This window comes from Anomaloglossus baeobatrachus, chromosome 8 (genome assembly GCF_048569485.1).
Source record: "Anomaloglossus baeobatrachus isolate aAnoBae1 chromosome 8, aAnoBae1.hap1, whole genome shotgun sequence".
Lineage (NCBI taxonomy): Eukaryota > Metazoa > Chordata > Amphibia > Anura > Aromobatidae > Anomaloglossus > Anomaloglossus baeobatrachus.
Window position 1 is genome coordinate 153,246,210 of NC_134360.1, and position 27,339 is coordinate 153,273,548.

General features: G+C 44.6%; 1 protein-coding gene across 2 annotated transcripts in view; it reads left to right on the plus strand.

Moving 5' to 3' along the window:
- Positions 1-27,339, plus strand: part of LOC142249982 (complement factor H-like) — a 375,145-nt gene that overhangs the window by 236,732 nt on the left and 111,074 nt on the right. For both annotated transcript variants that reach the window (XM_075322036.1, XM_075322037.1), the window contains one exon: positions 26,642-26,824. In XM_075322036.1, the coding sequence (XP_075178151.1) occupies positions 26,642-26,824 (183 nt within the window). The remainder of the gene's footprint in view (positions 1-26,641; positions 26,825-27,339) is intronic.

Sequence of the window (27,339 nt, forward strand, 5' to 3'; positions counted from 1 at the left end):
CGGTCAAAATTTCTTTTTCTGTGAATCATGCATATTTTTTTTTTTTTTTCCCTAAATGTCTGAACATACCGGTGGCTAGAGTGAAGCTAAAATATTCTGTAGTTATTCATGTTTATTTTCTATCCATGTACACTTGGGCTTATATGCAGCCAACAATACCCTGAGGAAAAAATAAGCCTCCTAACTCTGCAACGGGAATAAAGGGGAAACATCTTTATTTTTTAATTTTTAATTTTTAATTTTATCCCCTAAGGTTTTTTTGTAACATATATTATATACCAAATAGCTCTTATTTTATGTCCTGGACTGGCACAGGAGAATGACGAGCGCAGGTCATGGACTCCTGGACCTATTTAGAAAGGAAAATATTTTTTCTTTCTAATTACAACCGGAGAAAAGGCTTTAACCCTCATTGCTTCCATGGACGATCAGGGGCCATAGAAGTTATAAAAGACAAAAAAGGCTGACAAAAAAAAAAAAAAAATTTTTAACAGAAAAATGGAAAAGAAGGAAAAAAGTATAGGAAAACAGAGAGACCCGAAATCCCGGTAAGGGCCCACTTATGTTCATTGCCACGTAACCAATGGCGGTGGGAAAATGAAAGATATCCTGTTTAGAAAGTTGCACTTTAGCGCTACCTTACATGTGACGTTGTCTGACTCCTAATTTTTTAATAGTGCACTGATTTTATTTTATTTTATTATAATTTTAATTTTAATTTTAAATTCCCCTTCTTGTTATCATAACCTGAGGTCATCTCATCAAAGGAATACAGCCATATCGTTGCGATCGTTAAGACCCAAAGGGCCCATTGCCCTTGTTCTTATAATCAGTCGCGATTCTTTCTGCAATAGTGTCTTGTGGGTGTCCCCCCCTGTATCGGACGGAGACACCCTCAAGACACCAGCAAATCTCAGGGACTCGGGATTTCCCGCATGGCATTCCCTTATGTGTTGGATGAGACTCATCCAACACATAAGGGAATGCCATGCGGGAAATCCCGAGTCCCTGAGATTTGCTGGTGTCTTGAGGGTGTCTCCGTCCGATACAGGGGGGGACACCCACAAGACACTATTGCAGAAAGAATCGCGACTGATTATAAGAACAAGGGCAATGGGCCCATGGGTCTTAACGATCGCAACGATATGGCTGTATTCCTTTGATGAGATGACCTCAGGTTATGATAACAAGAAGGGGAATTTAAAATTAAAATTAAAATTATAATAAAATAAAATAAAATCAGTGCACTATTAAAAAATTAGGAGTCAGACAACGTCACATGTAAGGTAGCGCTAAAGTGCAACTTTCTAAACAGGATATCTTTCATTTTCCCACCGCCATTGGTTACGTGGCAATGAACATAAGTGGGCCCTTACCGGGATTTCGGGTCTCTCTGTTTTCCTATACTTTTTTCCTTCTTTTCCATTTTTCTGTTCAAAAATTTTTTTTTTTTTTTGTCAGCCTTTTTTGTCTTTTATAACTTCTATGGCCCCTGATCGTCCATGGAAGCAATGAGGGTTAAAGCCTTTTCTCCGGTTGTAATTAGAAAGAAAAAATATTTTCCTTTCTAAATAGGTCCAGGAGTCCATGACCTGCGCTCGTCATTCTCCTGTGCCAGTCCAGGACATAAAATAAGAGCTATTTGGTATATAATATATGTTACAAAAAAACCTTAGGGGATAAAATTAAAAATTAAAAAATAAAGATGCTTCCCCTTTATTCCCGTTGCAGAGTTAGGAGGCTCATTTTTTCCTCAGGGTATTGTTGGCTGCATATAAGCCCAAGTGTACATGGATAGAAAATAAACATGAGTAACTACAGAATATTTTAGCTTCACTCTAGCCACCGGTATGTTCAGACATTTAGGGGAAAAAAAAAAATATGCATGATTCACAGAAAAAGAAATTTTGACCGTTTTTGAAAATGTGTAATAATGGGTTAACATTAACAATGGTTGATATCATGCACATATACTGGTCTGTTATACTGTTCCAATGTCATTGCAGTTTGTTGATTTTGTGTGTATATGTCAGCGGCTGATGCTGCTTTTTAACTAGCACTCACATCAGCTGGGAAGACTCTTAAAGACGACCAGCTGGTTGCTTTCTCTATGACTCGACAAAGCGCGTGTCAGCGCGAAACAGGCTGTCGTCCGCTCACCGTCCCCTGCACTCCCTCTCTCCCCATGCTCCTGTATTTTGTCTGCAATAACGCAGAATAAAGGATACTTTTGCACGTCATGGAGTGAGTTGCCACATTCTGTTCTAAGATTTATGGTTATGGACTTGTTTTGTTGCTGAGCACCACTCCACCAGGCATCTCCAATCCAGGAGCAGTTACAGTCCAGAAACATTGATTCCACGCAACTGTGAGTACGGCTCCACTGTTTGGCAGACTTTGCTCTGCAGTGCCCGATCTTGATAATGATTTTTACTTGCAACCATTGGTTAGCAAAATTCCAAGCTATCTGAGAGATACCAAAGCAGTGGTATCAATTTTTAATCAATTCACATGGAGAGATGACTTCCATTGGTTATTCTGCGATGTAGTGAGTCTATATCCCTCTATTAAATCCACCACAGCGATTGATTGTCTTACACAACACTTAAGGCCCCTTTCACACGTCCGTGATACACGTGCGTGTTTGGTCCGTTTCCGTATATACCGGAGACACGGCCAAACGTGCACCAATGTTAATCTATGATTGTGGTCACACGTCCGTTATTTCATTATGTCCGTGTGTGCGTGTCCGTGATCCGTATGTGTTTGCGTTTGGCAGGGATGCATGTCCGTTATCTGCACGGAGCACGCACACGTGGACACAATGAAAGTCTATGGGTATGTGCACACACGTGAGTAAACACGTATGCATATACCTATAGTCCGTGTCCGTTTGGTGTTTTTATTTCTAGTGATGTCGGCTATTCTTTCTATTTCTGTGTATGTTGGTCAATCTCCCTGAGTCCGTCGGTCAGTCTCTCTGTCTCTCTGTCGGTCTCTCTGTCTGTCTGTCCCTCTCTCACAGTCTGTCGGTCAGTTTCCCCCCCTCTCTCATACTTACCGTTCCCCGATCTCCGCCGCAGCGCTGCACGGCATTCACACTGCTGCGGCGGCTTTTACTATTTTGAAAAAGCCGGCCGCCCATTAAACAATCTCGTATTCCCTGCTTTCCCCGCCCACCGGTGCCTATGATTGGTTACAGTGAGACACGCCCCCACGCTGAGTGACAGGTGTCACACTGCACCCAATCACAGCAGCCGGTGGGCGTGTCTATACTGTGCAGTAAAATAAATAAATAAATAATTAAAAAAAAACGGCGTGCGGTTCCCCCCAATTTTAATGCCAGCCAGATAAAGCCATACGGCTGAAGGCTGGTATTCTCAGGATGGGGAGCTCCACGTTATGGGGAGCCCCCCACCCTAACAATATCAGTCAGCAGCCGCCCAGAATTGCCGCATACATTATATGCGACAGTTCTGGGGCTGTACCCGGCTCTTCCCGATTTGCCCTGGTGCCGTTGGCAAATCGGGGTAATAAGGAGTTATTGGCAGCCCATAGCTGCCAATAAGTCCTAGATTAATCATGTCAGGCGTCTATGAGACACCTTCCATGATTAATCTGTAAGTTACAGTAAAAAAACACACACACCCGAAAAAATCCTTTATTTGAAATAAAAAACACACACAAATTCCCTCATTACCAATTTATTAACCCCAACAAACCCTCCATGTCCGGCGTACTCCACGGACCTCCAGCGTCGCGTCCAGCTCTGCTGCATGGAGGTGACAGGAGCAGCAGAAGACACCGCCGCTCCGGTCACCTCCACGCAGCTAATGAGATGAGTAGCGCGATCAGCTGCTGTCACTGAGGTTACCCGCGGCCACCGCTGGATCCAGCGGTGGCCGCGAGTTACCTGACTGACAGCAGCTGATCGCGCTACTCATCTCATTAGCTGCGTGGAGGTGACCGGAGCGGCGGTGTCTTCTGCTGCTCCTGTCACCTCCATGCAGCAGAGCTGGACGCGACGCTGGAGGTCCGTGGAGTACGCCGGACATGGAGGGTTTGTCGGGGTTAATAAATTGGTAATGAGGGAATTTGTGTGTTTTTTATTTCAAATAAAGGATTTTTTCGGGTGTGTGTGTTTTTTTACTGTAACTTACAGATTAATCATGGAAGGTGTCTCATAGACGCCTGACATGATTAATCTAGGACTTATTGGCAGCTATGGGCTGCCAATAACTCCTTATTACCCCGATTTGCCAACGGCACCAGGGCAAATCGGGAAGAGCCGGGTACAGCCCCAGAACTGTCGCATATAATGTATGCGGCAATTCTGGGCGGCTGCTGACTGATATTGTTAGGGTGGGGGGCTCCCCATAACGTGGAGCTCCCCATCCTGAGAATACCAGCCTTCAGCCGTATGGCTTTATCTGGCTGGCATTAAAATTGGGGGGAACCGCACGCCGTTTTTTTTTAATTATTTATTTATTTATTTTACTGCACAGTATAGACACGCCCACCGGCTGCTGTGATTGGGTGCAGTGTGACACCTGTCACTCAGCGTGGGGGCGTGTCTCACTGTAACCAATCATAGGCGCCGGTGGGCGGGGAAAGCAGGGAATAGGAGATTGTTTAATGAGCGGCCGGCTTTTTCAAAATAGTAAAAGCCGCCGCAGCCGTGTGAATGCCGTGCAGCGCTGCGCCGGAGATCGAGGAACGGTGAGTATGAGAGAGGGGGGGAAACTTCAGTCAATCGGGGGATTAGCGGTCACCGGTGAATCCTTCACAGGTGACCGCTAATCAGTACTCGACACAGACAGAGCCGCGGTATGAGGATGAAGTCGGGTGAAGTTCACTCGAGTTCATTCTCATCGCGCAACTCTGTCTGCTGTCAGCCGACATTTATAAACGACATTGTGCATCACACACACGGACATTACACACGGACATTACACGTACACATACACGTTAATTCCACACGCACACACGGACGTTCTGCACACAAACACGGCTAGCATACGCAATTCACACAGGTGCCACACGGACCATAAAAACGGACACAAAAACGGGACACGGACCCGAAAAATGGCCCGTAACACACGTGCGTGTTTTTCACGGACGTGTGAAGGGGGCCTAAGGCTGCTTTACATGCGTCGATTTCATGTGCGATCGTGTGTGCGATTGCACCTGCCCCCATCGTTTGTGCGGCACAGGAAATTTGTTGCCCGTATCGCACAAAGTCAGTAACCCCCATCACATGTACTTACCTCCCAAACGACATCGCTGGGGGCAGTGAACATCCTTTTCCTGAAGGGGGAGGGACGCTTGGTGTCACAGCGACGTCACACAGCCGCCGGCCAAAAGACACGGATGGGCGGAAATGAGCGGGACGTAAAATCCTGCCCACCTCCTTCCTTCCGCATTGCCGGAGGCCGCAGGTAAGCTGCAGTTCATCATTCCCGGGGTGTCACATGGAGCGATGCGTGCTGCCTCGGGAACAATGAACAACCGGCGCGCAGAAGGACATTCGATATTTAGAAAATGAGCGAAGTGTCAACGAGCACCGATAAGGTGAGTATTTTTGCTCATTCACACGTGCTCGTAGCTGTCACACGCTACGATATGTCATACGATGCCGGATGTGCGTCACTTACAACGTGACCCCGAAGACATATCGTAAGATATATCATAGCGTGTAAAGCCCGCTTTAGATACCTATAGCAATTACTCTCCAGCCATAAAAAAAATTTCTTGTTGATGCAGTAAAATATCTCATGACTCACAATTATTTTTATTTTTGCTCAAAATATTTTCTTCAGTTAAATGGAGTTTCAATGGGAGCTAAATTCTCCCCATCCATGGCAAATATTGTCATGGCTAATTGGGAGGAAACCTATTTGTATAATGAGAACAATCCCTTTAAGGACAATTTGGCATTGATGGGGAGATTTATAGACGACCTGCTATTTGTATGGCAAGGTCCGTCATCAGACATACCAGCGTTCATAAATTACATCAATTCTAATAACCATAATTTAAAATTTGCATATTATATGGATCCAGCTGAAATAAATTTTGTAGATGTTACATTAAAAATAAATTGTGATGGCAGGAGAGTTGATACATTACCATTCAGAAAAAAAACCCTACCAACAGCATTTTACATGCTGAATCTTGTCATCCACCGCATGTGATTACAAACATACCAGTAGGAGAACTAATACTCCTAAACCGAAATAGCTCCAGTCCTGAAATTTACTCTAAGGAAGAATTTAAAACTTGTCAAAGATTAAAATTACAAAAATATCCTAACTGGAATTTACAGCAAGCTTCAGCTATTGTCAAACAAATTCCAAGAGAACAACTTCTGATAAATAAAAATAAAAGTCAAATAAAGCGCACTAAAAACAGCAACATTGTTTTTTCAACCACATATAGTCCACAATATAGTGAGGTGGTTAAAATTATCAAAAGATACCTCCCCATATTAGAACAGGAAAATAAAGCGAGAGAGATTTTAACAAAACATCAAATCATGTTTATTTAAAAAAAAGCGCCGTCCATCGACAGCTTATTATCACCGAGTCTGTTTGATGATAATCCAAAAACTAGTTCAAAGACATGGGTAGTATTAAAAAGTTTTTATAAATGCGGAGCAAAAATTTGCAAATGCTGCACTTTTGCAGTAACTAAAAAAATCACTTTCCATTCTACTGTTAATAATAAATCTTACAACATTCACAGCTTCATTAATTAAAATTCTGATTATGTCATATACTGCATTTATTGCAGTATATGTTATCTGCAGTATATAGGCTGTACTTCTTGTGCATTAAAAGTTCGCATAAGGAAACATTTATCTGATATTGCAAATTTAAATGCTCTAAAAGTCTCTGCCGCATCCAATCATTTTATTCAACAACAAAATAGAAATACAGATGGATTCACTTTTTATGGCATTGAAAAAATAATTACTCCAACTCGTGGTGGTGATAGAGAAAGAATTTTATTCAATAGAGAATCAAAATAGATTTTTACATTAGAAACACGTTTCCCTACACGGTTGAATTTCAGATATGATCCTATCACCTGTTATTAGCTAAAATCGCATGTTTATCTTATATATGCAGACAATTATATCTAAAGAGAGAGAAAAAAAAATAAAAAATAAAAAAACACCATAGTAATAGTATATAGTTGATATCCTCTCTTATATGTTTATAACTATTCATTGATGTATTTCACATAATTATTCCTCTAATCAAATACATTTGTAATTATGTATGTTTTTCTTCTTGTATACATTTATGTATTCAGTGACCATTCGGGAGTTTGTGTTTTTATAGTTCTCTCCTTTTGTTTTTTATTTTTAACCCCTGCAAATTTAGTGACATACACCCTATACTAATTGCGTAATAGAATTAATTATGCTAAATGCAGTGGGGCTCATTAGTATGCCGTCTTGGAGGGCAATGCTATTCAGACAGGACGAAGGCTTGTATGCTGAAACTAGTCTCTGACTAATCTCCCATTTTGTCACTGCTACTCTGGCTGGATCTTTAATATTTTTCCAATAAAGACTATATGATTTTGCTTACATCTTCTGGGCATTAAGGAACACCGCTGGATTTGCCTCTGCCTTTTTCTACTTTAACCGATTTATTATATTCTCCTTTTTATTTTATTTTCTCTCTTCTATTCTAATAAATAAAAATTTACACCAAACACTCACACACCTGAATAAAATTTGGGTATTTTACAAACACAAACACACACACACACATGTAAAAAAATAAAATCTCCCGCTCGTTCCAAAGACTGAAGAGACATATGATGTCCTCGCCTCCAACTTTGATAGTAAGTGAGAGGATCCCACCTTCCTTTATACCTCCCACTAATCTTTTTCCTTTATTGATACTGAATCGCCACACAGACACCCCAGAACAGCAAATGAGCTTGAACCCTCCGCTAGTGATCACCCACCATTAGTGACCCCCTCTGGACCTCACCCCCAAAGATTTTGAGCCATTGATTCCTGATTTTGTGGCCTAATTAGGAATCCAATTTGACACTGCCAGCTTTACAGAAATTGACTTTTTCAAAGTCGTTTGTTTCTGAGATTTTGTACGTTTTATGGAGGTCTAGATAAATGTGTACGCCCAATAACTTCTTGCCCAAAATACCACTTCATCATTTGCTAACTGGACCCTGCAGATGCAGTAGAAATGAAGTTTTGAGACCTTGATCTTCACATGGGGTTAGTGAAGAAGGCAGAACTTCGGTAATACTGGAGAGTTGATGTTTTATCCAGTATGCCATATGGCTGCACCCTGGACATGCACTAGGTTATTCACAAATGTTTGCATTACAACGATAATGCACACTGTCCACCCCAAGATAACACCTACTATGATAAACTTTTCATTGATCACTTTAGTAACAGATGTTTATACTGTTTGTACTGTTAAGTACAGGGACAAGAGGGATGTCCTTTTATTGATCGCAATCCATGGAAATTGGTTTCACCCGCACCATTGTACGAGGTTTATCTACACAGGTTCACAAACCAAACTGTATGCTGGAGTACAATCAAAATATAGGAGAAGTTAGTCTCTCTGGTAAAGTCCTCCAATCCTATAGTTTCATGCATAAAGCTAAGGTGCGGTACAAGGAATTGGCCATGCACATTGTACAGATTGCACTGTATGATGCTTATGTGTTATCACAATGTGCAAAACAGACTGGTACTTTCTTACAGTTCCAGGATGTAGTGATCAGTTCCCTGATATTAGGAAGTCAGGAAAGAGCAGGCCCCAGTAGTTCTGGACCTGAAGGGGCTTGTGGTGTACCAGGGAAGCATTTCCCAGGTAAGAACCCTCAAACAGCAAAGAAAGGAAGGTTTCAAAAAAATTGCCAAGTGAGCTACAGAAGGGGGATAAGAAAAGACATCACTTTGCAATGTGACACCTGCCCTGATATAGCTGGCCTGTGTACAAAACAATATTTCATAGTCTACCACCATACATCCATGCACCACTCAATTTATTTTTACACAACTCACATTTGTCAACCTGACGTACTCTACTCAACTCACAAATTCCAATCTAACGTTCTCTATACTATTCACCAATGCCAACCTGACAATCTACACAACTCACATATGCCAACCTCACAACCAGATGTGCAGCACCCTGGGATATGCTACCCCAGTGATCTGCAGGATCCTAAGGCTTTCTGGAACACCCTCTGCTGACAACCCACACCTCACACACAGGTAGGGGCACATTCCCTGAGACCTGGGCGCAGCATGTAGAGGGTTAACAGTGGTCAGGTGTGAGAACCAATCCCTTAGCTGTAAGCCTGGGAAAGGGGTGTGGCTTGTGGGAAGCAACAGGTGTTGCTAGGCAGAGTTGGCAGAGAGGAAAAACGACAGTTGAAGGAAGGACAGTTGAAAGGAGCAAGTGAGTGATGAGTGAGAGGGGTGTGAGGATTGTGAGGAGACCCCCAAAAGGCGACAAAGAGGTAGTAGCCTGAGGGTAGACAGATCCCAGGCACTACGCACGAGTGGTACTGGACCCCAGAGTAGACAACAGCTCCAAGCCGTCTGCTGATCCAGCCGTGTGTGGTGACTTCCAGGGTACCATACCACCTATAGGCTCAGGGACACAGCCTCATATATAGGACCCGGGAGAGGGCACAGAGAAGTAGCCTACCCCACAAGGGACCGCGAGGACTGTCATACTGGGCCCGGAAAGAAAAGGAGCGGAGCGCCGCAGGTCACCGACAGCTTCAGGCAAGGGGACCATCAGCTCTGCATGTGCACGGAGGGCTCAACTGGGACTCACGTCAGCAGCGGGACAAAGGAAAGTCGGTTGACTAGCCGTACCAAACTGCACTTGCAACATCAGTGAGTAAATACCAGTTAATCTGCAAGAACTGTGTCGTGTTTATTACTGGCGCACCACAAGGCGCAGCACACCTACATGGGACTTAAGCCCCTACTGGCGGAGGGTGCGAACACACTTGCTGCTATACCATCTGTCCCTAAAACCACAGCAGCGGCGGGACATCTTATTACCGCAACCCTCCAGTGGCGTCACAAGTGACATACAAAATAACCCTGTTACCGAGCGCCCCCCAGGTAACGGAACCGGGCACGGCCACCTGTGATGGTGACCCCCATTATCCACCACCCGGAACCGAGTATCCCAAGGGCCTGGGGTGTGGCAGCGCTCTACAAATTAGTGAGAGGGGTGTGAGGATTGTGAGGAGACCCCCAAAAGGCGACTAGGAGGTAGTAGCCTGAGGGTAGACAGATCCCAGGCACTACGCACGAGTGGTACTGGACCCCAGAGTAGACAACAGCTCCAAGCCGTCTGCTGATCCAGCCATATGTGGTGACTTCCAGGGTACCACACCACCCATAGGCTCAGGGACACTGTTACGGGGGACTGTCTGATAATAACCGAAAGGAGTATCAGACAGTCAGGGTCCACCGTGCAAAGACTTTGCTGCAGACTATGGCAGAGTGCAATACCTCTGTTAACTCACAGAAGGATATAATAAGTAAGTAAAGCAATTCCTCCCTTACTTGGAGGGTGTGTGGAATGATCTCTGTTAATAATCACAGAGACAAAGGCAATGTGTGCGAAATGGCACCTACCTAGGTCCGCTCTTCTAGTGGTGCAAAAGAGACGAACAGCAGCGTAAGCCGCACAAAGCTCCTACCTGCGTTCGCTCCACTAGTGTGCGAGGACACGAACCACTAGATATGGCACCTGCCTAGGTCCGCTCTTCTAGTGGTGCAAAAGAGACGAACAGCAGCGTAAGCCGCACAAAGCTCCTACCTCTGTTCGCTCCCCTAGTGTGCGAGGATACGAACAACTGCCAGACGCAGTATAAGGAACGTTACCCTAGCGGCAATGTCCACCTACGAGTCGAATCACAAGGCCCAGCCAGACCATGTGCCTCAGGCACCTGCCTATGTCCGCTCCCCTAAGAGGTAAGGATACGGACAGCAGCCGAAGCTGTAAGGTATAAGAACGCTACCCTGCCGGTAGCGCTCACCTAGCATAGACAGAGGAATGCCTAGAGGAACGCGCACAGAGCGTCTACTCTTATGCATGAACCAAGAGGACTGAGCGCCATGTGGCGTGTGTCAGGGTCTTATATAGACTCTTTGCCTCATCCAAGATGGAGGACACCAGAGCCAATCCGCTGCCAGAACGACAGGAGTGACGTCATGCTGGCCTATCACCGAGCAAGGCGTCACAAGCACATGACCAGCGACCAATCGGCATAGAAGGTGTCAGAGACATGTGACCTCGTGTCAGCGATGATGTCACCCGCACATGTGCAATGGCTCCAAGATAGGACTTAGTCTCCGGCGCTCGCACATGTGCAGTAGCAAGAAATCTGGACTTAGTCTCCAGCGCTCGCACATGTGCAGTAGCAAGAAATCTGGACTTAGTCTCCAGCGCTCGCACATGTGCAGTAGCAAGAAATCTGGACATAGTTTCCAGTGCTCGCAGCAACCGTAACAGACACAGCCTCATATATAGGACCCGGGAGAGGGCACAGAGAAGTAGCCTACCCCACAAGGGACCGCGAGGCCTGTCATACTGGGCCCGGAAAGAAAAGGAGCGGAGCGCCGCAGGTCACCGACAGCTTCAGACAAGGGGACCATCAGCTCTACATGTGCACGGAGGGCTCAACTGGGACTCACGTCAGCAGCGGGACAAAGGAAAGTCGGTTGACAAGCCGTACCAAACTGCACTTGCAACATCAATGAGTAAATACCAGTTAATCTGCAAGAACTGTGTCGTGTTTATTACAACAGATTGAACTCCCATAGACACAACATAAAGATAGGGTTCATGTTGCATGGTCTGTCTAGACATGTGACTATATGCCACAAAGGGAAATCTAATTTTAGTATTACTCCCATAGAGCAGATACCTCCTCTTGCCCATCATCGCACTGAATTACTGAAGAAAAAAGAGACTTACTGGATCTATAAATTGAATACCCTCAAACCCTTTGGGCTCAATGAGGTCACTGACCTTTTTCATTGAGCCCTAATGGTATTGTAGACCGGTCACTCTTTGCAAGAACAAGTGTTTATGTTTAGGAAACCTCCTGGGCAGTAATATTCTCAGCCCAATTTGATCCCGGTTTTAGATCCCTTTTTACACAGTTTATACAGTTTTATATATATGTTGCCATTATCATGTGTGTCCCTTATGTACAGTAAATTGTTATGTTTTTATATATGTATAGGGATTTTATGCACCGTATATATATATTTTTTTACCTATATATACACCCTTCCTTTGTACATTTTTAATATATTTATAATTTTTATACATGCCAGGTCATTTTTCCGCAGATTTTAATACATGTACATATAATCCTTAATCTCATTCACGGATTTATTCATATATGTTCTATGTAGCTGGTATGGATGAGTCCATTTGGCGGTATGTCCGGACCTTCTTTTGGGGGGACTATTGGACCAGTCTCTCTTTTTTTGAGGGGCTCCCCTTCAGGTCTCAAGTTTTTTTCCTAAAGTTCAGTTGATAGGAAGACCTATGTTTTATGATTAGAATAGGGCATGCGCACTAAGAAATTTTCCCACGCTTTTGAACTCTTTTCACCTCGGCTGCCCCTGAGAAACTCTCTATGGAACACTAGCTATGTACCTTTCTGGTGACCATGCGCACCGCACTTTTTCCCACCCTCTTGAACTCAGTTTACCCCGTCACAGAGACACACATTGTTCCTCTCAGTATTTCTGAGAGGAGCGCGGTGGGTTAGCCGATATAGGACAGGTATAGGTCCATTTTTGGCCGTAATGATTATATTGAATGATTTCTATCTTGCCGTTCCCCCTCTCTTTATAGTCGGGGACAGTTTTTTTCATTGGATTTTTTTGCATATATTAGCGGCACACTACACTGATATATCCCTCACGTCTATAGCAACATTTTGTTGGATGTAATCCCTGGTTTATTATACACATATAATACTATGGCGTTTTGTATATACCGATATAGTTTTGGACTTATTCGCTAAGTCCTAAAATTAATATAGATTATGGTTAAATATTAAATCGAACTTTTGGGGAGTTTCTTTTAGCTCCAGTGGGGGAAGAAAAAAAGTATTAGTTTTTTCCCTTTCTCTTGCGCACCTGCGAGTCCTCAGGGTGGAACCGCAGGTTGGGCGACTTCTCACTGTATCCAGCTATTGTTTCACTGCAACTTTTTGGTTCACACAACATCACCAAAAAATACAATTTCAATCCCCCTGTTTTTCTTTAAAAGGAATTATAAATATTTTTATAAAAAAGACCCCCACTCCCTTTTTCTTAAGGTGAATATTTACCTTTGATATGTTTTTTCTGAGCAAATCGAATTGTATATACACGTGGCACAGGCAGCTGCACGCTCCATGTACGTTGTTCCCGGCCCCTGGATCATGGCCTGCGTAACACTCGTATTAGGGTTCAAGGCAGTTTGTGAGATACGGAATATGGGGAAGCATATGTGTCTTTGTATAAAAAATGTTTTTGGAATACAAGGACTACACCTTCACATACATTGTTTTTACACATTTTTATTTTTTTTTTTTGTTCAATCCCACTTTTATTCAGTATTACTAATATCCTGGGATTAAGAATAAGTTATTACAAAGGAATACGTTGGAAAATTCTTTCATTACAATGTATGATGTCATGTTGTTTTAAATGTATAGATTCCCGACGATTTTTTTCAAAAGGGGTGGACCAGGACTTCACCTCTAAGGTATTTAATGCTGTATAGGGCGCCATGCAGCAGATTTGATGTTCTTTGCCAGCTTGTCCTGATGAAGAGAGCTGAGTCTCTTGAAACGCGTTGACCTGACCTGTGCGTGAAATAAGGAAACATTAATCTGACACTTCTGGATCTGTCGGTCATTGGCGCGGTGTTGAAACCCTTCTCTACCTTTCTCTGTTATCTGCCATTTGGGGACTGCTGCCGTGACCTGGAGTTACATGCTTGCATAGGAGTTGTGACTTTCACAACCCCTTTTGGTGAGTAGGTTTGCTCATCCTAGACCCCTTATATACCGGGGTAAGACCCTATTGCGCTTCTCTTTCCACAGATTTTCTTATTTGTGTTTATTACTGGCGCACCACAAGGCGCAGCACACCTACATGGGACTTAAGCCCCTACTGGCGGAGGGTGCGAACACACTTGCTGCTATACCATCTGTCCCTAAAACTACAGCAGCGGCGGCACATCTTATTACCGCAACCCGCCAGTGGCGTCACAAGTGACATACAAAATAACCCTGTTATCGAGCGCCCCCAGGTAGCGGAACTGGGCACGGCCACCTGTGATGGTGATCCCCATTATCCACCACCCGGAACCGAGTATCCCAAGGACCTGGGGTATGGCAGCGATTTACAAATTGGCGTCACGAACAGGATGCAAACTAGGCCCAGCAACATTGGGTGCAGTGTGCCTTAAACCGTTTAAAATTGTATATAGACTTTTGTCGCCATTTTGCCTCAGTAAAAACTACTGCGCCATCACTCTGGCTGTAAACGAGAGCAAAGTTTGAAAAAGTGCGCAGGAAACCTGGCTCCGCCCCCCCACAGGGAATCTGCAGAGAAGCCAAACACCGAGCAGTAGCCTGACTTCAGGAGCTCCTGAGCCGCTCGGGATCCCCATAGAGAAGGTTGCTGAAATTAACCAAGGGGGACTAAAATGGAAGCGCAAGAGAATGGAGACGCTGCCAGACCGAGTCGTTGCGCAGACGCTGCGGCGGTGGCACCGATCCTGCCGCTCATGCTACCCTACCTCCCAGGCGCGACCTGGATGCCCCAGTACAATGACAAATCGGATACATTAGCCGGGTTCAAAAAGAAAATAACTACTTCAATGGACATGTATCCCTTAACCGGCAAGCAAAGGGCGTCCATTACACTGGGTCAGCTTAAAGGGGCAGCGGAGCTAGAAGCTGAAACTTGGTCAGATGCTGAACGCGAGTCAGTAACCACCATCTTTGACAAATTGAAACTTGCATTTGAGACCCGCACTGAGGCAGAACTGCGGATGGAGTTCTACAACTGCACGCAGCAACCGCAGGATAACATTAGGGACTATGCCCTGAGACTCCAAGCAGCAATAAGGACATTAAAACATGTCGATCCTCTCAGTGCCAGAGAGGAAAACCGGATGCTAATGGAGCAGTTCATACAGGGCCTGTTGTCATCAGAGGACCGCAAGCAACTGCGCCTGTGGTCCCTTGAACATGCTGATGCGGACTTTGCAACTCTAAAAGATCGGGCTATCAAGGCGTTGCTGCCCCTGGCAACCTCAGACTCTACCCTGACAGTGCTACCTGCCAGTGTCCCTTCCTTGGAAGTGGAACCTGCCTCCTCTACTCCAGCAAAGGCCAATGGGCAGGTTGCGCCCCCTAGTGCACCAGAGGACCTGCATTCCCAAGTGCAGCGACTCAGCGAGGACATAGCAAAGATCCTCAAAGCCATGCAGCTTGCTCCAGAGCCCAAGCCACCAAACCGTATCCTGCTTGCTGACTGCCCTGAGGACGTCCCGTGGATGAGGAACTGGAGGAGTCCCCCACTGCGAGGAAGACCCACCGATCGCTATTGTTCTTCAGGACAACCCATCTGCCGGAATTGCGGTAAAACAGGCCATCTTGCGAGAAGGTGTCCTTTAAATATGCAACCCCTGGGGCCAAGGGCCAATCCCCAGGTGTAAGTCGACAAGGCCCAATGGAATGGCGTGACCGGTATGTGGGAGGACGTCCGATTCTGTCCATTATCTTGGACGGGGTCCCCACTTCTGCATTGTTGGACACCGGTTCACAGGTAACCACCATTCCCTATGAGCTGTACTGCCTATTCTGGTGTGATGAAGAACTCACCCGACCTGATCCAAGCCTCACCATATATGCTGTAAACGGGTTACCGGTAGAGCAGATAGGATTTAAAGAAGTAACCATAAAGGTGGGGAGGGTGGAGCTTAGGGGTCAGGGATTGATTGTTGTTAAAACTGATGCAAATGATAGAAATCCCCATGTGATCCTAGGTACCAATGTCATCGAAAATTGTTTGGGAGAAGTATTGTTCTTGCTCCAACAGATCGCCAAGACTGCCGATGCCAGCCAGCAAAGGGTCCTGCAGAAGGAGATTAAAGCCCTCTTGCTAAAACAACAAGTAAACCAGTCTGGTGGAGAACTGGGTAGTGTGCGGGTAATGGATTCTAACCCCATTGTGTTACCTCCAAGAAGTGAAATGATGGTGTGGTGTCGGCATCCATAGGTCCTAGAGGGCAAGATTACCAGGCAGTGGTAGAGCCTGTGTACTCAGGGGACTGGTCCACAATCCTGATAGCCAGGGGGGTAGTCAATGTACACAAAGGGAGCGTTCCTGTACGAATATTAAATTGTGGGACGAGGAAAAATTGCCCAGGTACGCTACCATTGGTAAATTGTTTACCGTCACTGAAAATGCCATTCAAGCAGCAGAACCACTTGCCCCAACAGACCTGGAAGATGAGCAATTAGCAAATTGGTGCCAGGAAGTCCATGTTGGTACCGACTCCACGCCTTCTTACCAGAAGCAAGGAGTATACCGGGTTGTGCAGGAATATGAACCAGTCTTCAGTAAGCATCCATTGGATTTTGGGAGAATTAAAGGGGTACAACACCATATTCCCACTGGGAACCATCCTCCCATCAGAGAACGATACAGACCTGTACCACCAAAACACTATCAGAGGGCCAAAGAAATGCTACATGACATGAACGAGGCTGGGGTTATCCGAGATAGTTGTAGCCCTTGGGCAGCTCCACTAATCTTAGTCAGAAAAAAAGATGGCACCATGCGGATGTGTGTAGATTACAGGCAGATAAATCGCATTACACATAAGGATGCTTACCCATTACCCCGCATAGAAGAGTCATTAGCTGCACTCAAGACTGCTAACTACTTTTCCACCTTACACCTTACTAGTGGGTATTGGCAGGTCTCTGTAGCAGAGGAAGACCGGGAGAAGACTGCGTTTGCCACCCCGATGGGCCTGTGCGAGTTCAATAGAATGCCGTTTGGACTCTGTAACGCACCTGGAACCTTCCAGCGCCTGATGGACTGTTGTCTGGGGCATCTGAACTTTGAAACTGTACTACTCTATTTAGATGACGTCATTGTGTTCTCCAAGTCCTACGAAGACCACCTGGATCATCTGGCAGCGGTGTTTGAAGCACTATCCAAGTACGGCATGAAGCTGAAACCATCCAAGTGCCATCTCCTTAAACCCAAGGTTCAGTATTTGGGACATGTAGTCAGTGCTGATGGAGTCGCGCCAGATTCAGACAAGATAACAGTCATCAAGAGCTGGCCAAGACCAACTACTATCAAAGAGGTACGTCAGTTCCTGGGCCTGGTGGGATACTACCGAAGATTCATCAAAGGTTACACCAAGATGGCTGCCCCCTTGCAAGACCTCCTGGTTGGTCAACCCAAGAAAGGCAAGAAGTCTGATCCTCCATTTGAATGGGGCGAAAAAGAAGAAAGTTCCTTCAAACAAATGAAGTCGTCTCTGACGGGGGAAGAAATTCTTGCTTATCCAGACTACAACTTACCCTTTGTGCTGTACACAGATGCCAGCAATGTGGGATTAGGAGCAGTGTTGTCACAGGTCCAGAATGGAAGAGAGCGAGTAATTTCCTATGCTAGCAGAAAGCTTCGGCCTACTGAGAGAAATCCGGAAAATTACAGCTCCTTCAAGTTGGAGTTGCTGGCCATGGTCTGGGCTATCACTGAGAGGTTCAAGCACTATCTAGCAGCCACTAAGTTTACAGTCTTCACTGACAATAATCCTCTTACCCATCTAGATACAGCAAAGTTGGGCGCATTAGAACAACGCTGGGCAGCTCGATTATCCAACTATGACTTTACCATCAAGTACAGAGCTGGACGTAAGAACGCAAATGCAGATGCGCTGTCAAGAATGCCCCATTTGCAAGAAGAGGGAGAAGACATAGATGAGCTAGAAGAGATAGAGTTACCTGCCTTCCATCGCAAGAGAACATGCCAATGTCAACAAACTGGTTCTAGACCAAAAGAGGCAACCTTGAAACCCTTATCACATTTTAGTTGGAAAGAGACACAGGACAGTGATCCTGCTGTCAGCTTAATCAAGAGACTGGTAAGCCAAACTGATTCTCGTCTTGCACCAGAGGCTCCACAAGAAGCACAACATCTGTGGAAGAACAGAAATAAGTTGTTTATCCACCGGGGAACACTCTGTAGACGATTCATCAATCCAAAAACTCACGAGATGAGGTGGCAAGTGATAATACCAAAAAGACACGTCCCATTAGTGTTAGAAGCGTACCACAATGATGCCGGACACTTCGGTTGGAAGAAACTTGAGATATTACTCCGTGAAAGATTCTACTGGGTTGGAATGAGATCTTCTATCGAAAACTGGTGTAGAAATTGTGGTCCATGTGCTTTAAGAAGAAAAGACAGAGATAGTCAAAGAGCACCACTGCAGCCTATTGTTACCAAACAACCTCTAGAACTAGTCGCCTTAGACCATGTGAAGTTAACACCGAGTACCAAAGGTTATACTTATGCCCTTACCATTGTAGACCACTATTCAAGATTCCTTGTAGTAGTACCAGTCAAGGACCTAACAGCACAAACGGCAGCAAAAGCGTTTCAAGCCTACTTTTGCAGACCTCATGGCTATCCAGAGCAAGTAATTGCAGATCAAGGACCAGCGTTTGAAGCAGAAGTTTTTCAAGAGTTCTGTAATATGTATGGTTGTAAAAAGATTCGTACAACATCCTATCACCCTCAAGGAAATGGAATGTGTGAGAAAATGAATCAGATCGTCATTGATATTCTAAAAACCCTACCACTGGAAGATAGGAACAAATGGCCAGAAAAATTGCCTGACCTAGTGGATATGTATAACAACATCCCCGTAGGGTCTACAAACTTCACCCCAGTTTATCTTATGCAAGCAAGACCAGGAAGATTACCCGTCGACTTAGACCTGGGAGTCCTAAACCCTGAAGACCATCCACAAAGTGATTGGAATACAGCTCATCAAGCTCAATACAAGAAGGTTCAAGAATGTGTTGAAAGGAATTTAGACCAAAGTAGGGAAAAACAAGAAAGAGATTACAACAAAAACGCAAAAGCTGTACCTTTGACACCTGGAGAAAAGGTACTAAAAAGAAAAAGAAGACTTCACAAACTTGATGATCAATGGGAAGAAGAACCTTACATTGTCCAAACATCTAACTTTGACAACAAAAAAGTCTGTATTATTAGCAAAGATGAAAGAAAAACATCAACAGCTGTTTCTAGAGACCATTTAAAGAAATGCCCAGAACAGTTGGTGCCAAAAGAAAGTACAGAAAGAATTGTAAATCTACCTCAACCTGAGCCAAAGAAGAAAATGATCCATACTGTATTAGGAGATTTCCCAGAAGATTGGCCGCAATACAATGGAGCCATAGTCATACCTTTTATCCCCTTTCCACAAGTACCAGAAGAACCTGTACCAAGACAAGAAGAACTTGTACCAGTACAAGAACCAGAAGAAATCTCAGGGGAAGTTGAACCAGAACGTTTTGCAAACATTGACCTTGTCAATCCTACAGTAAGGGTAAGAACACATAGATACTTACCAAGTCAACCTACTGTAAGAAGTGTAGTACAAAACACAGACAACATTGACACACCAGAGTTGCGTAGGTCAAACAGAAGCAACATTGGTTATCCCCCATCCAGACTAGGAGAGTGGGAATACTACTAAAGATGGTCATTAAATACATATTAACTGTATGTAAAATGTAAATAATGTATATTAAGCATGTTGACCCTACAGAGACTGACCTGTATGGACTTTTGGGTCACTAACAACTGTTCGTAATATTTAAGAACTGTGCCTCCCTTTGGGAAGAATCCAGGTTTTTCCCCATCCTTGTTTTTATGGACCTAAGCCACAGGACTGGCGTGGCATAAAAGTATTTGTATATAGTTGCACACGTGGCGTTTTTCATTGGGATTACCCAGGAACTGAACTTTTGTTCCCAACACCCTAAAAGGAGAGCTGGAAGTTGCAGGGAGGGTCTGCAGCGGTGCAGGCTGAGACCCCCGTCACCATCATAACCGGTGATGTGCTCCCAAGGACAGTCCCCACAGGGAACAGTCACCAAGACGTTGGGAGAGGTCCACCGGATAGTGGCCTCAGAGACTGTGGGTGGTGAGAAGAAAAGTGTACGGAGTACTAACCTGTTACAAATGTATATTTGTTATTTATTGCTGTTTTAAAAATAATATATATTTTGCAGATTTTCTTGTTTTGCAGACCACGGACATGCTGGTCTTAACCAAGGGGGAATGCAGCACCCTGGGATATGCTACCCCAGTGATCTGCAGGATCCTAAGGCTTTCTGGAACACCCTCTGCTGACAACCTACACCTCACACACAGGTAGGGGCACATTCCCTGAGACCTGGGCGCAGCATGTAGAGGGTTAACAGTGGTCAGGTATGAGAACCAATCCCTTAGCTGTTAGCCTGGGAAAGGGGTGTGGCTTGTGGGAAGCAACAGGTGTTGCTAGGCAGAGTTGGCAGAGAGGAAAAACGACAGTTGAAGGAAGGACAGTTGAAAGGAGCAAGTGAGTGAAAGGGGTGTGAGGATTGTGAGGAGACCCCCAAAAGGCGACTAGGAGGTAGTAGCCTGAGGGTAGACAAATCCCTGGCACTACGCACGAGTGGTACTGAACCCCAGAGTAGACAACAGCTCCAAGCCGTCTGCTGATCCAGCCGTGTGTGGTGACTTCCAGGGTACCACACCACCCATAGGCTCAGGGACACAGCCTCATATATAGGACCCGGGAGAGGGCACAGAGAAGTAGCCTACCCCACAAGGGACCGCGAGGCTTGTCATACTGGGCCCGGAAAGAAAAGGAGCGGAGCGCCGCAGGTCACCGAGAGCTTCAGGCAAGGGGACCATCAGCTCTGCACGTGCACGGAGGGCTCAACTGGGACTCACGTCAGCAGCGGGACAAAGGAAATTCGGTTTTCCAGCCGTACCAAACTGCACTTGCAACATCAGTGAGTAAATACCAGTTAATCTGCAAGAACTGTGTCGTGTTTATTACTGGCGCACCACAAGGCGCAGCACACCTACATGGGACTTAAGCCCCTACTGGCGGAGGGTGCGAACACACTTGCTGCTATACCATCTGTCCCTAAAACCACAGCAGCGGCGGCACATCTTATTACCGCAACCCGCCAGTGGCGTCACAAGTGACATACAAAATAAGCCTGTTACCGAGCGCCCCCAGGTAATGGAACCGGGCACGGCCACCTGTTGATCCCCATTATCCACCACCCGGAACCGAGTATCCCAAGGGCCTGGGGTGTGGCAGCGCTCTACAGATGTACTCTACACAACATATGCCAGCCTGATGTATTCTACACAACTTACATATGCCAACTTGATGTACTCTACACAATTCACAAATACCACCCCATTATAAAATGCACATGTCAAGAAAACACTAGATCAATTGCAATATATAGTAACTTTGTAGGGGGTTTCTACTATTTTTGAATATCAAGGGCTTTGCAAATGTGTTATGACATCCACAGAGCATTCCTTCAAACATCACTCCTCCGTTTTGGAGCTAGGCAACGTGTCCAGTTTTACACCACATACTGTATGTGGTATCAATTTACTCAGGAGAAATTGCACAATGAGTTTTGTGGTCCATTTTCTCTTGTTACCCTTGTTAACGTTAAGTATTTTAAGCTGAAACAACATTTTTGTGGGAAAAAACAATTTGTTTCATATTCACAGTTTAATGTTGTAAACTTTTGTGAAGCACCTGGGGGTTCAAGATGCTAACCACATAACTAGATAAGTTCCTTGAGGGGTCTAGTTTTTAAAATGGGACTACTTGTGGGTGGGATTTCTACTGTTTAAGCACATCATGGGCTCTCTAAACACGACGACGCCCTCAGACTATCCCATCAGTGTCTGTGCTCCAAAACGTCACTCCTTCCTCTTGGAGCTCGGCAGTGTGTCCAAACAGTAGTTTCCCACAACATATGTTGTATCAGCATACTAAGGAGACATTACACAACAAATTTTATAGCACAATTTTTTTTGGAGCTTAAAGAACATTTTTGTGTTAAATAATAGTATTTTTACTTTCACGGCTCCATATTCTAAAATTCTGTGAAGCCCCTGGGGATTCAGTCTTCACAACAAATCTAGATAAATTCATTGTGGGGTCTAGTTTCCAAAATGGGGTCACTTGTGGGGGGTTTACACTGTTTAGGTGCATCAGGGGGCTCTCCAAATGCACCATCGCTAACAATTCAAGCAAATTTTGCATTTGAAAAGTCTTCTAATCCCTGTCATGCAACCAAACAATTTATTCACCATATGCCCATATATATTATATTTCCCCACTAAGTGGTCAAGCTTCAAACATTAATACAGTACACTATGATTTGGTTAAAATTCATTTCCCAAACCAAAAGAAGCTATAGAAATCAATAAAATATTAAAATAATTTTTATTTCAAATATCATTAAAAATATTTATACAATAATAAAATATCCAATGGAGTTCCACATTATTACAACAAGGGACACGAGGGGTTAAGGCAATAAATAGAATATATATTAATTACAAATATAAATAAGTTTTAGTAAAATATTTAATAATATATATATATCTTTATTTATCAGTGATCGATCAGTTCAATAATATATAAGTTAATATGTAAGCAGTTAATATAAATATATAAGGAAGCAGTAAATATTTCAGGTAAAACTCAATTTAACTGTATGAACTAGTTTATAAAAATAGGTAGATAAATGTGTCTATAAATAAACAGCAATAATTATAAAGTGCTTAGTATTAGTACAAATATTCACCAAATTAATAAAACATGTGCAGTAAAAATATAGTTCATACCATTAAAGAGCTCCCAGAAATAGTCATGCTGAATAATTCCACATAACCGCTATACATATATTACCATAGAACAGCAACTGCGGTATCTAGATCACCTGAGATTATAAGCTTATTGCTGATTAAGTGCGATGTGCGAGGTATATGCTGCTCCCTGTTACAGGTGGCGGACCCAGCCGTGATCACCATACAAATATAGAAAGCATAAAAAACCCACACAATACTCACTTTAACTTCCTCCAGGTCCCGTCACCCTAACATATGTTTCGCCTTTTCTTCTTCGGGGGGCAGTTATGAGCAGCCCCGTAGCTCTTCTACAACTCAGGTCTCCATTCACTTATATATGGTCCAGGGTATGGAGTCAAGTTCAGGTCAAGTCCAGGTCTTCATACAAACTTCTAACTAAAGTCTGGCCGAACCTGGTGAATCTGAACTTCAACGGGTCCACACATCCCTATTTGTAATATATATTATCAGAGAAATTAGATCCCGATCACTCTGTGAAGACAGGAAGAGGGAGGAGCTAGAGGTGAGGCAGAGGGTGGAGCTAGAGACAAACTCCACTCCTCCCCTTCTTTTATCTACATGGAGTACTCTCAGTAACAGCTGCCATCTCCTATGTCAGTAATGAGAAAGTCTTCACTTAATGCAGATTTTATCTCAGAATTGATTGATTATGGAACCAAAATTAAAATGATTATTACGCTTTAACTTTCTTCAGCTTAGACCTCATTAAAAAATCAGTTTTCCACATTCATGTTCTAGCCGTGTTTTTCATGAAAGACATTTAAGTTTATGTTGATGGTTATATGTCTATGTTATTTGCCAACCATGTTTCTGCAAAAAGATCAAGGAGACATGTCTCTTTTTGATTGGAGCCACAAATAAAAAGCACCCATAAAAGTCTATGTTGGTACTGTATACAAACCAAGTGTGCAGGGTACAACAACTGGAGGCTTTAACCACTTCACCAACTGGTGATTTTCTGTTTTCCTTTTATCCTCCCTTCCAAAAGAAAAACTTTTTTATTTTTCCATCAATTTAGCCATCTGACAGCTTCCTTTTGTGGCATGAGTTTTGGAAAACACCATTCATTCTGCCACATATTGTACTGGAAAGCAGGGAAAAAAACTCCAAGTGCTGTGAATTTGCAAAAAAAGTGCAATTCCTGAATTGTTTTTGAGTTTTTTATTACCATGACCTGGCAGTATGATTCCCTAGAATAGTTAGAATTTGTAGATACCAAACATGTATAGTTTTTTTATTTAAGTGGTGAAAAAATTCAGAAAGAAAAAAAAAAATGCGCTTTTGCCTCCATGTTCCCAGACCTGTACAGTTCTCATTTTTCAGGATCTGAGGCTGTGTGATGGCTAATTTTTGGCATCCTGAGGTGATGTTTTAAATATTACCATTTTTTGATAGATGCAATGTTGTGAGGACCAAATTTATTTTATATTTTGATTTATAGGGCATTTCTGAATGCGGCTATGCCAAATATGTGTATTTTTTATTTATATTTTAATTGTTTTATTTTCAATCGGGTAAAAGGGGGTGATTTGAACTTTTGTGTACTTTTATTTTTTCATATTTTTTTAAAACAATTTTTTACAATCTTTATTGCTTATACTAGTTCCCTTTGGGGGACTAGAAGCTGATATATTCAGGTCACTTCTGAATGCAATGTTTCAGCACCACAATGAACAGCAGAAATGCTGATTCCTCTGAATGCAGGCGCACAGCCGGTATTTACAGGAAGTTCATCATGACAGTGACAGAGGTCATTAGCTAACCCCCGGCTGGCATGATAACACATCGGCACCCCGTGAGTTGACAATGGTGGCGAGGAAAGACACGCTCCCTACCGGCGTGCCTTAATTCCCGCTGTCAGAGTTTGAGAGCAGGATTTAACTGGTTAACAAGTGTGCATGGATGTCGGATCCTCCTGCACCTGTTAGCTGCACATGTCGGCTGATCAGAACAGACGACATGTGAGAGTAAAAATGCAGGTGTACCGCCCCGTGCTCGGCGGCAACCGAGCCGCTCGGATCCGGACTCGCCGGGTGGTGGCTCGAGCGTCTCCGGACCCGGGGGCCCCGTGGTCCACTTCGATCTGAAAGGTGGGGCTGGTGCTTTAGGGGGACGTAGGTATATGGCCGGAGCCGTGTTTGAGTTTGTGACGCCACCCACGGGTTGCGGCGAAGGTGGACACGACCGCTGCGTTTACTGGGCACCCGGGGGAGATGTTGCGCAGCAAGATGTCAACCCCTCCGTGGGCGATGCAGGAAGGTGCGCAGCCGGAAGGCACTGTTGTACTCACGATTAGTAACACACACAAGTCTCTGGTAAACCAAGTTGATGGTGGTCAGTGCCCGCAGCCGGCTGCGTCGGGTCCCCCATCCGGTTGGTGGTCTCTGCCTTTTTCCTGCACCATGTTGTGTATCTGTGGACTGCCTGTGCTTCAGCGACGGGAGTCCGCTCCCCGGCTTTGTGAATGTCGGGAGAGCCCTTTTGCCCGCAGACGCTGGCCCATGGGATCTCTCTGCCTGTGCGGTGGCTTTCTATCCCCCTCGTTGGGCTGTTGTCTTCAGTCGGGACTTTGGGTGGGAAAAGACCTATAGTCCAGACCGCAATCAGTTAATTAACTCGGTCCAGTGGCTTCTGGACCTCGTTTCAGGGTCTGAGTACCCCCTTTGTGCTCCGGTTTCCGAGTCGGTTCCCCGGGTCGGTACCGGCGGGCCACTACCCTGTCCCGGTCCACCACGGTTCCACCGAACCGTCTTCCCGGCTCCTGCAGGCTGAGGCCACTGCTTGCCTCCTAGCCAAAGGTGCCCGGGCTCCAACCCTGGCACCTGTCAGATTTCTGCAGACCTGGGCACAGGCCTTCTTCTACTCTCCTTCACCTCCACTAACTAACTCCTCCAAACTTCATCATCTGGTGTTTCCCGCCTCAGGCTCTCTGAACTCCTCGGTGGGCATGGCCCCCTGGTGTGAACATCAAGCCCTGAGAGGGGTGACTAGGGTTTTACTGGTTGGCTGGTGACACCTTATTAGGGGACAGGTGTTGTGTGGGGCACTATCTGTGACCACCTGGCTAGTCCAGGGCGTCACACAGGCTCGCCGCGCTAGCCCGCATTAAGGGAACAGACACAATCTTGGATATGCCAGTAGGTCCAAGGTCATGAAGGGGTTAAAGATCAAACAAAATGCTTCAAAAATCATGAGAAATGCCTCTATACGGGAGCGGAGGAAGTTATTGAAAAAAAAAAGGTGAAACAGAGAAGGTGGATGATAAATTGTTTGGTAAACTCATTTCAATCTTGAACCTTCTTTTCCTGAACAAGTTCTCATTATGGTTCATTTTAGTACTCCTTCTCCGCTCCTTCAGACACTAGGAGCAAACGCATAATTCTATTTTATTTTCTACACAAGCTATTTTCCCTGCAACGCTGGTACTTTTCAGAATAGTATATGGCATACAAATGGTCCACAGCATAACTTGGAATTTTTTGTACACCAATATCTGGTATTGTCACATTGAAAAATGTCCCTCAATGTTCCCCACTAAAGTATGTGTCTACTTACCTAATTACTTACTGTATTTTTAATGTTTTACTATAGCAACATCTTGTAACCCTCCGCCTATTGCTGCAAATTCCAGAATTAATGGAGACATTAAAGACATTTATGCATCTGGTGAAAAAGTTACTTTTTCATGTAATGTTGGTTATTCTCTGGAAAGATTTTCATCAGGAGAAGCACAATGTGAGAACACACAATGGATCAATCTACCGGTTTGCAGAAGTAAGTGTAAAGCAAAGTATATTTTACTGACTGAGTCTGGTTTATTTAACAGTAATATATTGGCATTTTTTTATTTGTACCATGAACCATTTGTACCATTTTCACCATGTATGTGACGCACCCATGGGGTCCTAAGGGTTACTCGTCACCGGACCGGTGAAGGGGGTGGGATGTCACAGCTAGCCAGGCCCGGTTCTGTGACCCCGGTGGTGTCAAATAAGGGGAGATGATGATGGGGATTGTAGTTATTATTATATACACCTGTGGTGTGCGGCTAAAATGGGAGCCGCCGCTGCAGGAGTTTTCCTCTGGGGGCAGATGGTAGTGCAGCTGGGTTGGTACAGCCAGGGCCGCCATCAGGGCATTACTACTGTGCCTGGTGTACTGGTCCCGTGAAGAGAGGGGGCCCGGTTAGGCCCGGGGTAATTACTTGGGTTTGTTAAGCCCCAGGCAGGATGGGCCCCTTCTCTTCACCGGGCCCCAGTCACAGGCGTTGCAGAGGGGCCCAGCCATGT